At 42.2% G+C, this 15,993-nt stretch overlaps 1 protein-coding gene across 1 annotated transcript in view; it reads right to left on the bottom strand.

The window, feature by feature from the left end:
• The window catches only part of ST3GAL3 (ST3 beta-galactoside alpha-2,3-sialyltransferase 3), a 184,116-nt gene that overhangs the window by 49,910 nt on the left and 118,213 nt on the right, over positions 1–15,993 (bottom strand). The window contains exon 7 of the mRNA XM_054384658.1: positions 7,123–7,186. Coding sequence (XP_054240633.1) covers positions 7,123–7,186 — 64 coding nt within the window. The remainder of the gene's footprint in view (positions 1–7,122; positions 7,187–15,993) is intronic.

Raw genomic sequence — 15,993 nt, 5'->3', positions numbered from 1 at the left:
TGTCTCTAATGGCTGAAGAAGTGTAGCTGGTTTGCAATAATCACATCACAATAGAGAAAAAGCTTTATAGACAATGGCACGGAAAAAAAACAACCACCAAAACCCAGTTTGGGTGACAAGGAGAAAGCAGAGACAAGATGTGATTCAGGCAGCGTACTTTGTCACACAAAGAAGGGAAAGAGTCAGCCCCAAGTACATGCAACTGAGTGCCAAAGATAGAAACAGCTTTGTCAAAATCTTTAAGAAAAAGGTGTTGTGGGAGGAGAAAAGAATAATATACTTCAGTTCTGGCTAGGTAAAATATCAGATGAAAATATGCTCTTTTGATGATTACCATAAGGAAATTTGATGCCCTATACAACAGGCTCCTGGATGAAATATAGTAATTTCTCTATTCAGTTGTCTCTGAGCCATGACTCCTCTCAATTTTACATTTTGAAGAAAAATACTATACTGAAATACGAGGGCTGCAAGCTACAGACACTCTCCTCTACACCCTTCCAGCTTACTGTTGGGATGCTAGCTCTCAGAAGTTTTGAATACAGATGTGTTTGTTTCAGCCTCAAACCACTTAATTGCATTCTTCCCTTTTCTGTTAAATTAAAGCACCATCTACTGTCAGCAATCCCTTCCACATCTGCATGTGATCCACCTACTGACAAACCACTGCCTGTAAACATCTGCTTCTATGTGGATAATCAGTCACAGGTCAGACTGGTGAGCATGAGGCGCAAGACACGAGACAAGAGAACCAGTTCCACCAGCCAAAGCTGTTCCAGCAGCCTCTCTTCATGGCCCTGTTCCCACACAGTACTTGCAGACTCAAAGCTCATTCTTAATTTTCTCTTGACCATACAAACTGTAGCAGGCTCATCACATCTCTTACAGCCTAACAGCTCTTGTAGATCTTGAGTCACATTTACAGTACTTCTCTGAACCGTTTTCAACCTCTCCCCAGCCCTCTGAAGCACTGACTCTGGAAGGCCAGCATGAGGAGCTAATGCTGCTTAAAGCAGGGTCCCTTTGACAGAGAGATTTTTTTTTTTTTTAATATAGCATTCCAATGCTCTTTTTATTTGTTTGCAAAATATAATTCTCATCAGCACAACCTGTGTTGTCACCTCTGAGATGCCTGACTTGATTTGGCTCCAGTAAAGGCTCTGTGAAAAGGCCTAGACTGACTTGGCTCTCCGACTCCTTACTTCCCAGGTCTTCTGCTCTGGCAAATTTTCCTGGTATAATTCTACACCTCCTTCAGACTGGTTTTGACTGCCATGAACACCTGTCTGTAAGATTACACTAGAAGTGTCACTAAAGGATTAATTCTCAACCCTGACAGTAACTTTTTAAAGCTGTGTGACATAGTCCATTTCTGAAAAGAATGTCTACTAAGGTATTGTGTAAAATCAGAATATAATGGACTGAAGCAAAAAACTAATGCCTATATTTAAAAGGTTACCTTTATCAATCATGCTTCTAGTTAATCTGAAAAATATATCCTCTACTTGACAAGATTTCATTTTGACAAAACCCAAGATAACATATATTGATTATGCTGCCTTCTTAGCTCTGTACCAGATTTAACTTTCCAGGATTTTTCCTGCAAAATTGAGCTAAGCAACTTACAGCTCTCTCTTTGTCTTCTCCCTTATTCCTCTAGGAATGGCACAACATTTGTTGTTCTATCCAACATTCCAAGAGTGATTACAAAGCAAACAGTAATAACAAAAAGAATTCTTTAACTCTTTAAATACTTTTCAGTGCTTACTGATTTTAAAAGACATACAAGTATCAATTAACATCCTCATAGTTACTTACAAAAATCACAAAGTATTTCATTGTTACTGTAATGTGGGACAACATCATTCTATCTTTACTCCAAAAAATTGAACAAATACTTAACTGAATGGTTCTGCCTTTACTCATCACAAGTGACAGGTTAATCACCTTTGCCTAGCTTCAGGTCTGGATGACTCTTATACCCTTGTGGTCTTCACATATTTAAATGCATCCCCCATCTTCTTGATGCTAAGGTCTAATCTTTGATCCTCTAGTAGTTTTTCCTCAATTTCTTTCAAAAGTTTTCTGCCCACTCTCATCACAAAGATGGAAGCTTCTATTGAAAACTCAGAAGTCAGTACTCAGGTGCAGATTGCTTTCTTCATAGAGTTGTTTTGTTTGGAAGCGATCTTTAACACGGTCAGGTCTAACCATTTAACCCAACACTGCCAGGTCACCACTAAACCATGTCCCTCAGTACCACCTCTACATCTCTTTTAAAGACCCCCAGGGATGGCAACTCTACCACGTCCCTGAGCAGCCTATTCCTGCATTATCATCCTTCCTATGAAGAAATTTTTACTAATATCTAACCTAGACTTCCACTGGTGCAATTTGAGGCCATTTCCTCCTCATGTGCATGATGAAGATACGGTGAGTCTTGGACTTTGCCTGGGCTCTGCACATCAGATGTCTATATCAAACCTGGGCAGTCAGGACTGTTTTGATCAAGACAGGCAGAAAGTTCAGCTGGCTTGGTTTCACCATCTTTGTCAAACACACTGTGGGACAGTGAGAAGATTGCAGGGCCATCCTGATGGCATTGTGAAAGGGAAGCATTCAGCAGGGATGTCAGGCACCTGACCTCACATCCTGACCACAAGTTTGGACAGTGGGCATCAGTGTAGCTGGGCTCCTTCACAACCGGCATTGACTGATGATACCTGAGTATGGGAAACCTGTGAAGTCACTGCTGGCTCCAGGCAAGTTTCTGGCTTAAGAAACATATCATGCAAGCAGTGTCAGTTACAGCTCAATTGTTTCTCCACAAAGAAGTGTGCAAATATCCTTTTGTTTGTTTATGTAGTATCTCAAAGCTGTATTTTTCCAGAAAAGTTCAAGGACTGAACATACAGGACGCAGCCCAGGTTCCAGTTTGCTACCAGGGTGGTATGAGGAAGGGTCATGGACTTTCCACACCAGATAGACTCTCCCTAAAGCCCTAGGCTGGAAACTGCAGCCAGATGTACAGTCTCTTGACACAGATTCTCAGAAGTCGAGAACCAGGATTCACACAGATCTTCTTGAACAATATAGCACTGTAAACACATGTATGCATTGCAGCATCAGCTACTTTCTCTTCTCATCAAAGCATTTTAGGGATTTGTCAGGGGAGAAAAAACACAAAGCCTTGAAGGCTTTGAGGAAAGATATAAAAGAATGATTAAAAAATACATCTTTATGGTAACTGGTGCTTAGGGAGGCTTAGCATATTCTGATTTAATCTCTTTGCTGCTGCTTAAACTGGTGCTATCAGCTTGAGCCAGAGGAACACACACATATCATTTCCTGCTCTATCAAATTCCTTTCTCACCTGTTAGTTTACATACCACATCAGTAAGGACTGTGTTTGTAATAAGATCACTCAGTTTTCCTTCATTATCACCTGGTTGCAATACAAAAGGGTCAGTCAGGTTTGTGCATTTATGTCCTTTCATAGGAAATGTACAGATCATTAGCACAGAGATTTAACCCCAAATCCACTGAAGTCAGCAGAAGAGCCACACAACTAGAAACTAAGCCCTGTTCAATTTGCAGAATGAGGGGGAGGCCACTGGAGGAGCCACTAAAGGAAACACTGAAAGTGTAACTGACATAAATGGGCCTGGAAAAGCCAACAGAGTGCAAGAGAACAAAGAATTGTCAAAGACGAGGCTCTCTGACATCTGCGTTAGGGAGAAAGCCATGCCACCTCTGACAGAAGAGGACACTGATTCTAGACAAAGTGCCCTGAATCTCCAATCTGTTCCAGAAAAGCTCAGAGCTGAACTGCAACTACCCTCACAAACACAGCTTTACGCAGCTTTACCTACCTCCTGCCCTGGAGCAGGTTACTTTAAGCAGTTCAACACAAAGGTGCCATAGTGAGGAGTCATGAAGGAAACTAAGAAAGCTCAGCATCACTTACGCTGTTACAGGCATCAAGTATAGCATTTGTTCACATGCCCTCCAGCTCCTGCTAGGTATTAACACAACTCTGCTCACAATAGAGGGATTAGTTGGAGTGAGTTGGCAAAGCTCCTTTGGGATGATGAAAAGTGTATGCAGACCCGGAAGGATCGAGTTTGCCTCATTTCAGCACATTGTGTCAGGAAAGGTGCATCAGGATGCCCTTTTGGCACAGGGATAATCAAACAAACAAGTTTAAGGCTTATGGGAGGCAAATGAAGGTAACATCTCAAGGAACAGTTTTGTGAAGGAGGACAGAAATGGAGAAACTTGGGTGGGGACAAGACCAAAGACTTGTTGTAGATCCCCCACCATAAAACTCTAATCCCCTCTTTCCTTCCTGTGCTCTCACACACTGCTCTGACCTCACTTCTCCTGCCTCTCCCACCCTTCTCCTGGGAAAACTGCATTCAGCATATGGTTACACGAACACTTGCTTCAATAGGCTCAGCAGTGCTCACCTTCCCCACCCATCCCCAGCCCTCTGCCTTTCATGCTGCCGCTGCAGCGCTGTGCCAACGCAACACTTCCGTAGGAGGGGAGCTCTGCAAACGAGGTCACTGGAACGACCCAGGTTAAGAGAAAAAACTTTTAAACTGGAATTGTTTTGGTAGCTCACTTTAAAGTCTCTCTTCAAACAACAGCAGCAGAACACGGCAGAAGTAGAGAGCTGCAATGTGAGAGCAGGCAGCAGCAGCAAATATAGCTTCTTAGACTGGCTTTGCCAACAGAGAAAATGTCAGTGTAATTCAGTCCTGGAGGGAAGGTGAACCTGGAGCCTTTACCCTACTGCTATAATCAACCCACTAGACTTCTGAGAGGCTGCAAGTGGAAGGGATCACAAGATGTCCTAAGTCTGACACCTTGTACCTCACAGCTCTTTCACAATAAAGCATTTTTTCAGCCCTCAATCACAGAATAGTTTGGAAGGAAACTTTAAAGGTCCCTTAAGTCAGGCCCTCTCCAGTTGCACCAAGGTGGTAAGCAGATGGGAGTGGTCTGGACTTTATCCTTGAGCAGTAAGGGAGCAAGACAAACCTCAAGGCCCTGCTCCCAGCACGCTGGATCTGCCACAGAGAGGAAGCGCTTTGAGCTTGAGACAGTAGCTAACCTTCCTTCATCACTCTGCTCCATCAGCTCTTTTGGAAACCAAAATGGCAGCTAGCTATTACTGCCAGCACTGTACTGCATTGACAATCACAGCTGAAGAACATTTCTGGAAGCACACATCTAACCTACTCATTACGTAGGTTTTGAAGAGCAGCACTGCAGTAGCCCTAACACCTCCTACAGTACCCAAGCTCTCTCTCATAACTACCCCTCTCTTGCAACTCCATCTACCAACTGCTTTAGGATCTCACTTTGTGGGTTCTTATCCTAAGCCTTTCTTGTGCCCTTCTCCCACATCAGCTTCCATTTTTATCTTTTCTAAGACCTGCTCACTGGGAAGGGCTCTGGGAGGTTATTTGACTGTAAGGCCTAAGCACCACACAACCAACATCCACTGTTTTGCATTTATTCCCAAGGAAACAGTGCTTCCTCAGGACAGCTGTGTGTTTACCAGTACGTATATCACCAAATCTTGTTGATGCAATACTACAGAAATCTATTTCTAGCCTGTTCCTTAGGTCTCATTCAGACTTGGTATCTCAGGGACTCTGCATATATTTCACGAAGAGTTGAGTGTGTCAGGTCTTTCCTATCTCTGCACCAAACCCATTATAAAGAACAAAAGCTCAAAGTGAGCAGCTTATGCTAGAGGAGCTGATCCACAGCCTCCTGAGAAACTACTTTTTAAAAACTCCAAACATTCCACTCCTCAAAAAAACAGGGTCACAACTGCATTAACACTCACTGCAAGAATCTTCCACCTGCCCTCTGTCATTAACACTAATTTCCCATGAGCAATCTTCTGAAAGAGTCTATATGTGGATTTTTCAACAGATTAAAATCTTAACTCTCCAACCAGAGCTGAGATAAACCCCAGATGGGTGCAACTCAGTTGTGTGCAAAATCTCTTAAGAAGTAATTTGTAAAATTATTTTGCCTTCTGGACGTCTTTTCTTGAAATAATCCAGACTCTGAAGGCTAACCCTATCCGGCATTGCTGTAAGGCAAGGCAAACTTCAAAGCAACCTAAATTAGCACACAGACTGCAAAAACCTAAGAGTGAGTAACTCCTAACTGTAACTATGGCAGGCAAGCTCCATAATCAATGTGAGAGATGCAGGGAGGCACAGAAAGGCTGGAAAAGCTTATGAACTTTGCCATGGAGAAGTGGGCAGGAGAGCTGGGCCAGAAAAAGAACCCAGTGTGTTTAGAAAGCAGGAACTGTGTTGTGAGCCTGGGGTTCAAGTGCTGCTCCTTGGAAAGGAGTAGTACCAGGACTGTCAAAAGAGATCACGTCCCAGGAAAAACCTCTAAAAGCTTCTGAAAGAAACTACCTCTATGCAGGAGGTGGCATTAAACCAAAACTGCAAAACAAATGACAGAAAAGCAAGGCTAGGAAAGACTAAAGGACTATCACTGGGAAGCTGATAGCAAACATGCCAGTGAGTTTCAGAAACAACCTCTACAACGGGATTGAAGAATCAAAGGAGCTTCTTCTAAAGCTACTAATTCAAATACCACAGGATCCATAAGACTGCTATCACATCCTGGCACAGGCTTGGCCAACACAATCACACATTCCTGCTTTAAGAGGAAGGTTATTAGAAAACATTGCTAAAAGAAGCCAGTCCCTTCTTTCTCTTTAAGAGTTTCTTGTGACACTGTTGCTTTGACAGAAAGGTTGAAAAAGAGTAATGTGTTTATTGAAAAGCTACTATTTACATATTTGAAAAAGGGGCAAGAGGGTGTACCAGAACAGCATCTGAAACAAAAGATTAAGAAATAGTCAAAAGGTAAATGCTTTTTTCTACTCATGTTTAACTTAATATAGGTCTTAACAAGAGTTTAAAGATTTACTGGAAAGAGGACTCAGTCTCTGGCTCCTCATCTACCTCCAGAGCAGAGCCAAATGTACTGGCAATAATTTCTGTCAAAAACATGTAGCAAAATTTATTCAGGAAATGTGGAAAACAATCACTTCTATTCTAAAAGGTCTCTTCTTACCTGTCAAGAGCTGGAGTTAGACGGTAATCTTTGGTTGCTGACAGGATGGCTTTGATCAGATTATCTGAGGAGAAAGGAAGAAGAAATTAAGAACAAGTTCTCACTTCTAATGGAAATGAAAGACAAAGTGTGTAAAGTATATGAAGCAGTTACTTTGAGGAATTGAAATAAGGTTCCCCTTAGGAACAAACACTTTAACTTGCATGTTCCTATTTTCTCTGGGCAATGACCTTCACACACTGGCTGCAGAGACGTGCCAAATTCTGATGCAGTCTGCAAATGCCTTGCACAGAGAGAGTGACAGCGAACAAACACGGTAGTTGAAGGCAGTGGTTTCATAGTCACTTCCCTGAGATTGCAGTTTCACAAACACTTCAGACATGAAAAAGCCAGGATCACTGTCAATGCTTTCAGACAAGCTTGTATGTAGCTGAATGGTGAACTGGATGTAGGAAGAGAACCAGGTCAAAACTGATGCTTTTTATTTTCCTGGGCTACTTTTAGTTTAGGTTCATTTCCTCCATCTGGCTATCTTTATGGCAGAATCTGGTTAAACCATCAGAGTTGCTTAAAGAAATGCCCATGGAACCACAACTTACACTGACGCCCAGTGAATGCTAGAGCAACCAGATGGTGTAAGTTCCACAAGCACAGACACACACACACAAATTAAATGTATTAAATTGCAGAAGCATGTTGATTACACATAAAGAACTCTATCAGCTACGGAAATTTTTGAATCTGCTTCCTTCCAGATTTTGTCCTTTGTCACTAACTTTCCCTCCTCCTTCCCCCATAAATGTTCAAAATTCTTTTTACCACCATCTCTCCAGGGCCAAGAAGCAGCAATGCATTGGCTAGTCTGAATTTACAAATGCACCAGTAACTTCAGAAAGGCTGTACTGGGTCCAACAGAAAGTCCACCTGTTTTTAAATCCTGATTCTAAGTGTAACTGTAAGCAGATGCCTTAGAAAAGCATAAGAACAAAGGAAACAGATACAACATTTCACTGAAATTCTCTCCTACCGTTTAATTATGTTCGAATCAGGGATTTCATGTGTCCAGGTATAGCTTCTGTGTATCTGGCAGCATTCAGTGATTTTCCCTTCCATAAGCTCAGAATTCTCCTTGATGCATATGGATTTTTCAATCACTTCCCTTTCCTGACTGTGCATATGGCTTCTCTGAGCTTCATTTTATACTGGAAAGGATTGTGAACAATTATGCCCCTTCCCCTTTCCTTGGAAGATTGCAAATATCTATCATATCTTTCCCTGAAATATATCAGTCATCCAGTTCAAAAGTTCCCAGGAAACAACCAGTCAAAAGGAATAAATAAGCCTCATTTCTTTACAATAGATTAAAAATTACACAGGAAGATTAAGATAACTGACATCAAGCAACTGTTTACAGTGAACTTAAATTATTTTCCTGATAAACACTACTTACGGCAATCAGCACAGTTAGGGAAGCCCCTTTCAAATAGAGTTCTGTTCTTATTTACTATATCCCTCTGCAGAAACTACAGGACAAGAGCGTGGGACAAGCTTGAGGTAGCTGACATGCCAAACGGCTTTCAACCTGACAAGCTGGTGAGACACACAAGGCAAATAAACAAAGGTGATAAACATAAAACTCTGATAGTTACTTTTAGATCTGGGGAAGGTTTTAACCAGGCACTACTGATGGTCCCTGCCAACCATTACAAGATGGGAACTGTGATTACTTTCAGAAGGTCATATTTTGCAGTGGAGCAAGGAAAGAGTCAATTTGTTGGGTAAAAGCAACTTACTTTGCTTAATTAAATAGCTGGTTTGCTTAATTTTCCTTTGTCTGAAGAATTTCTTCTGATGCCTTGGCAGCAGGCTCCCTCTCCAACAGGAATGCTATTTCACTATGTCTGCTCCAACAGCAGCAGGTTGTTGTGACCTCTAATGGCACCATGCCATAGTCCTCTCCTTGGCCTATCTCATACACTGACTTCTACTGGATGGTATATATTACTGTTTTTTTCCTACAGTCTCAGAAAACAGATCAAAGGATTGCATGTCAAGGGCTGCAACCTCCCATCTACCAAGCTTTTCTGATGCCAGGTTTGCTCTACCACCCACAAGTTAACACTCCACACTTCTTGGAGGCCATCCTATATACTATATTAAAAAGAACATTAAATACAGTTGACTAATACACTCAAATCTAATTCTGTTTTTCTCATCTTGCCAGTCCTCCATAGTGAATGCTCAGGAATGAAACATGACTACTTTAGGACTGGATATGGCAGCATTTGGGATGGAGATGCTCCCCTTTTCTATCATTCAGAGAGAAAACACAAGGAAAAACAAACAGCAGTGTAGGACATTTAGTACAGATTACAAAGGGCCAAATGGGAGATACCTCTTCAGCAGCTCCCACAGTCCAGCACACAGCATTCAAGAGGTTTGGATGTTGCACAAATCATGGTGTTATCATTCAGAAGTGCTGAACAAAGCTCAATAAAAGACAAAACACTTCACTGCCAAGTGTTCACTCGCAGTAGAAACGAAGGTGGCACAGATGCCTTCTATGCCAGTTTGTTTAGTCTAGCATCCTCATTGGAATCCTGGAGCAGGAGCTACAAGTGCTAACAGGGAAAGCAGGTGAGAGGCACTAATCTTTTTGATTAAGCTGGAGCTCCACTAGAAGATGGCCACTATGCTGCTGATGAGGTGGGCACCTGCATTTGGCACTTGCTCATTGGCATCAGGATGGAAGGACAAGATCTCCTTCTTGGAACAAAGTTGCAGAGGCTGCTGTGGCTGGTCTACAACCTTCCAGAAGACAATGAAATTACCTACCATAGGGAAGCAGTGGCAGGATCTTTCACTACAGAGGTGTGAAGGTAGAGGGTCATTTGAAATCACCACTGCAAAGACTACTATCACAGATAGTAGACTAAAGAAAGTTAGACACCAGGAAATCACACGTCTTATATAAAGTTAATTGATGGAGCATGCTTTCTTCAGGGTAAGTGAGAAACTGCAAGGGTGATGACTGTGGTCTGCCTTATACACCTATGTACCGAGTGGTAATAATAAATACAAACATGTCACAAAAGCTACAATGAAAAATTCCTTCATGTTTCAACTAACAGGTCTTGTGCACAGCAACTGGCTGAATACTGGTCTGTCAAGGACTGACAGTTTTTGCAAGGACAAAAGAAAGGACAAATCTTCAAGACTTAAGCCAGTGTACACACAACATGATCAGTATTCCCACGGATCCAGGCAATAACCAACACGTTCTATCTTCATGCAGTGACTTCTGGGCAGATTAAAAAGACCTGTTCTACACAACAGTGGCAGAAAGGCTATCAAACTAGTTCTGATGTTAGATGTATTCATGTTAAACTTCTAATAATGTATACTAAATCCTTACCTAATTTAGTAACAAACGTGATCAGCAGCAGACTTGCATATGCTGCACCTCAGACACAGAACTCCTCCACTGGGGTGGGACAGCAGTGTGAACAGCTGGCACCCAGGGCAGCAAGTTTAACTTCTGGGGTAGATAGGCATGTTCTTAAAGGAGAGCTCATGATTGGTACCTACTTGTACTGAACACAGCTAAGAACAAAGAACAGAGAAACCCAACAACAGTGTTTCAGGGAAGCATATTCTCTTCTTCCTAACTGTCAGCTTTTCTCTATTCATCTACTGATTTTATTTTCTGTTTTTATTTTTTTCAAAGACACACAATCCTTGCTTTTACAGGAACCTATGCTTAAAAGAAAGATTGTTTTATCCAAGCAAGAGCTATGCAAACAATTTGTTTTGATTTTTACTTTTTTTTTTCAGATGGTTTACCCAGCATGGATGCAGACAATGCTAGCCCAGGCACAACTTCCCTCTTGCCTGGCATGTGAGAACAGACATAGTGGTGGGTGTGCTCTGCTTTGTATACCTGTGCACAAAGGAGAGGCCAAGAGGGGCTTGAGTATACATGTTCTGAGCACTATAAAGAAAAAAAAAACCCTTCCTGTTACAAACAACAGGTATGTGTGCACTCACCTTGTTTCCAGGGCCAAGGCACACAGCCAGTTCATGTGTAACAGATATCATCTCTATTCAAACAGGTCTCTAATTCTTTTGAGGGCCATTTCCTCAATGAATATGTTTCAGCTACTTTTGTTCAATGCAGAACCCCAGCAAATCAGCCCAGCCGGTATGTCTCAGCACCATATGCCCAGAAACATGAACCATGGAGAGTGCAGCACGGAGACCTGCAGGCCTCCATGGAAGGTCAGCTCATATCAAGCAGAACTTATTGCCTGTCATTCATTGCTGGCACAGAATTTACTCCTGCAGATCCAGCAGGTTTACATCATGTTTAGCCCAGATAAGGTGAGTTAGCATTACTGTACTGTGGCTACCTTGCACTCTCCATGGAATCCTTCAGAGATACTGAGCAGGCAGGAACAGAACAGCTTGGACAAACCCATGCATTTCTTCTCTGTTACTCTCCTCCCCTAACCACTATGGATAAATGGTGAATTCATCTTTGAAAAGCATTTAATCTTTGGCCTCTTCCCAGTTGCCATACCAGCAGCACAGCAGGTAATAATTAGCTGTGAAATACAAACTTCCCACTGAAAACTGAATTCCATCACCAACCTCATTTCATGCAGATCATCCAACTGCCATTCAACAGCCACAGTTTTGGTAACCACTTGAAGGCTGAGCAAACCCAACAGCAGTATAACTTCCTCTGTACTGTTCCTCCTAGTCATCCTTGCAAAATTCAAGGCAGATGTTATCAATACTGAATCCCTCCTCCAGTCTGCAGCAAAACCTGATGTTTAAATGGCAATGGCAGTGCCACCATTCATAGGGCATTTAGTTGTCCTGGCATGCATCTCAGCAGCATCTCACTGGCAGCCCACTTTCTGTTAGCTCCAACAGTTCACATCGGAAAGAGCAATAATGCAGTGGTTCTGATTATCTGAAACCATCCAAATGGTAGGCATAAGAACATAGTGTACATAAATGTGCTCTATAAAGGGAGGAACCTTTGTGCTGTTTAACTCTAGTTGAAGTATTATGAAAGTAAACCTATTCCAAACACATGTGGCTTTCATACAGCTCCTTCAAGTGAAAGGCTCTGAGGTGATGCATACACACATACATGCATGTTCCTGAATTCACTCTCTCGGGTCCTTCACCAATTCTGATTTCTGAGAGCAGTAAATGTCTTTATACTCTGAGAGAAGTAAACATACTGAAGATCACAAAGTGAGTAAGTGACATAACTAGGAACAGAATAAGGCCTTTGACTCCTAGATAAGAAGCCCTCTGCAAAGGCTTTCATCTTCAGATAGCCCTCTTGGTTATATATTCTTCACATGGGTCCACTACCATCCTTTAATGATAAATTAATGGAAACGAACACCTATATTCTGCATTTTCACCCTCACTTTCCACCCATTATTAAGTAACAAACACGTTACCATGGCAAGCAGTCTTCTGCAGCCACAGCTTATTGTATTTTATTCTTGTCATGGAGAATTTAGATTATTGAGGAGAGTTGGGGATTATTTAACCCATTCATCCATCAACCACTATGCATGCACTATTACTATACAAACAAAGCAAGAAGTCTGCACATTTTCCTCCCATCTAGAGGAGCCGTCTACATTTATCCTGAGTTATCATGACATATTCTATCAGCTTTGCCTTGTAACATCAGATGATTCAAAGGCTGCTCAGGACTGCACGATTTCTCTGAATGCAACAACGTCTTGACTTCAGGTTGACCCTGAAATTTTCAGACACTGGGAAAAACTAAAAGTAAATAGAAATCAGGCAGGCAGTGACCACACAGTGAGACCCAGTCTAAGTCTCAATGCTAGCCTTTTTCTCTGTTATTTATGCAGAGTGGAGACCTTCACTGTAAATGTCAACAACACTTAACATTCTTGTTTCTAATGCATAAGCTTCTTGCTTGTATCACTTTAAAAAAGATGGGAGACCTTCCTACTCCACAGGACTTACTGCAGGCATCTCACAGGGTCTACCTTCTGCCTGCCTTTAAAGTAGGCAAACTGGGCTGCTCACGCACTTTCAAGGGGCCAAGAGGCTGTAATTTTTGAGGTTGTCCATACCAGCCATCTTCCCCTAAAATCAGCAAGTCTATATATCCTTATTGGCAGCAGTAAATATTTGAATACCGTGCGTTAGGGTCAGGGAACAGTGCCCTGCAGCAGGTCTTTGTGTTTGCCCTGAGCACTGTGGTCAGCACCCTTCTTCTCAGCTGCTCACCCAGCTGTCACACCTTTAGCCAGTAATTCTGCAGGGCACTGGGCACCAGATTTAGCTTTTGGGAGTACATTTACTGGAGTGAGACTAATAGACATCCCTGAAGTATGCCAGTCTTCTCCGTATGTGGGTTCCTGAACCTCAACAACAAATGCCATGTGGGTGTCAGTTTCCTGGAGAGAGTAAGCAAAACTCAATGCTATGGATTAAAGAAATCACAATATTTACAAACAAACTGCAAGCACAAACCCAGTGCATGATTTTTTTTTTAAACTACCCAAAGTTCAACTTGGTGTAAAGGTCCTTTTTCGTAAGTGTTTTCCTTATGATCTCACTCCATACAGGAGCTGAGGAGTCATCTTTTGCAGAAGGATTTGACACCATATTGCCAAGCACAGGGCCACAGACCCAAGTCCCACCACATGTGGAAAGGGGGGAAGGAAAGGGGGGGAAGGAAAGGGGGGAAAGGAAAGGGGGGAAAGGAAAGGGGGGAAAGGAAAGGGGGGAAAGGAAAGGGGGGAAAGGAAAGGGGGGAAAGGAAAGGGGGAAAGGAAAGGGGGAAAGGAAAGGGGGGAAAGGAAAGGGGGAAGGAAAGGGGGGAAAGGAAAGGGGGGAAAGGAAAGGGGGAGGAAGGGAAAGGAAAGGGGGAAGGAAAGGGGGGGAAGGAAAGGGGGGGAAGGAAAGGGGGGAAAGGAAAGGGGGGGAAGGAAAGGGGGGAAGGAAAGGGGGGAAAGGAAAGGGGGGGAAGGAAAGGGGGGGAAGGAAAGGGGGAAAGGAAAGGGGGAAGGAAAGGGGGAAAGGAAAGGGGGGAAGGGAAAGGGGGGGAGGGAAAGGGGGGGAGGGAAAGGGGGGGAAGGGAAAGGGGGGGAAGGGAAAGGGGGGAAGGAAAGGGGGGAAGGGAAAGGGGGGAAGGAAAGGGGGGAAGGAAAGGGGGAAAGGAAAGGGGGAAAGGAAAGGGGGAAAGGAAAGGGGGAAAGGAAAGGGGGAAAGAAAAGGAGGAAAGAAAAGGAGGAAAGAAAAGGGGGAAAGAAAAGGAGGAAAGACTGAATATGCATGGTACCTCCCTAATAATTTTAGGAAAACCTTGCATGTATTAAATGAAAGCTTCAGAAAGCCCTTAAGGTCTTTTTTTATAACAAGATATAAATAAAATACATAACATTTGGACTCTTCATTTACTTCGTAGTTTTGGAGCCTTCAGGGATTATTTTTTTCGAGCAAGAGTTTCTTCACAAACAACAGTTTGTTTTTTCACACACAAGCTTAGTTCCCAACATAATCCCAGATCCTGGAATGTTGGAACATTAAGTTTAAAAACAATTATGTCAAAAAATGGGTAACATTTTGCAATAGCCATGCATTAACCATTTTGATCCAAACTCAAGCTTGATACACAGGAAGCAATAAAGCCTGTAGAAACAGGCTAATTCATGTCCAATGTAAAAGTGTCCTTGAAAAGGTTCACAATGAACTGTTCACAAAGAATCAGAAAAATAAAACCAGTTACTATAGAGGGCTGTTCTTCCATTTGTTGCTTCATTTTGATGCCCCTTCACAGATGGCCAGGCAATGTCTTCAAGGTAAAAAAAAATCAGTAACTTCTAGAGTGACTTTTAACACTCCTGACCCTTGTGGATGTATTAAAATGTGGTACTTCAAAACACAAAAGCCAGAGAAGACCTGCTCTTCCCCCCAGGAGGTCAAAGATAAGAATAATATCCATGTCTCCAATTGCACTTCTGTGAAGAACTCCAATATTGAGTCATGCAATTAACTGCAAACTTGGAATCTGAGATCCTTCTGGGGCACCTTTTCCTTCTCAATGGGTTGGGAGAAAGACTATTCTTTAAGCACATTCATTCAGTTTTGATTGAAACAAGGAACTGCACTGAAGGGTTGTATTTTCATCAAGAGAGCTCAAGAGTGAGAGAGTGGATTTAAGTTCAAAATTCACAGTGTAACTTCCCTTTAAAGGCTTTATTCAGTAAAGAAAAGCTGATCTTCTACCTCTTCTGAAACTTTTTTCTTCTCATCAAATCTCTTACTTAATTTCTTGAGTCTAGATTCCCTGGGGAAACACCGACATTTTTATAGCTATATTCCCATGTGATACTGGCAACTATTGCCAATTCTGGTCAAATGCAAAATTCTAGTATAAACTAGCTCAGAAATCTCCATCAAACTCAAGATGAAACACCGATCTTGTGCTGCTATCTACTCTGAACAGAACTAACAGGTCTACATGCTTGTGTTTCTTGCTTATTTGTTAAAGGAAGAACACATGAAGATCATCAACAACAAATGCTCACAGCAGGAAAATGATCAGTTCAACAGAGTACAGCTAACAAAATAAGGACAAGGTTGGAAAATTAAAGCAGAAAAAAGACAGAGAAAGCAGAAATGCAGATCCAGTCAGATATAGGGAAGGTGTCTGCATGTGGTACTCCAGCCTCTATAAAGAGCTGAAAAAGGAGGTTGGAGAAGACTTCCTTTTCTGATAGTTTTTCCTTGGGTCAGCTGTAAATTTCAATTGTGATATCCAAGTGAGTATGTTTTCTCAGAGATAAAGTATTGCTTCTT

This window comes from Indicator indicator, chromosome 10, assembly GCF_027791375.1.
Source record: "Indicator indicator isolate 239-I01 chromosome 10, UM_Iind_1.1, whole genome shotgun sequence".
Lineage (NCBI taxonomy): Eukaryota > Metazoa > Chordata > Aves > Piciformes > Indicatoridae > Indicator > Indicator indicator.
Note: the sequence above shows the minus strand (reverse complement) of the source record. Positions and strands in the feature narration are given on the sequence as shown.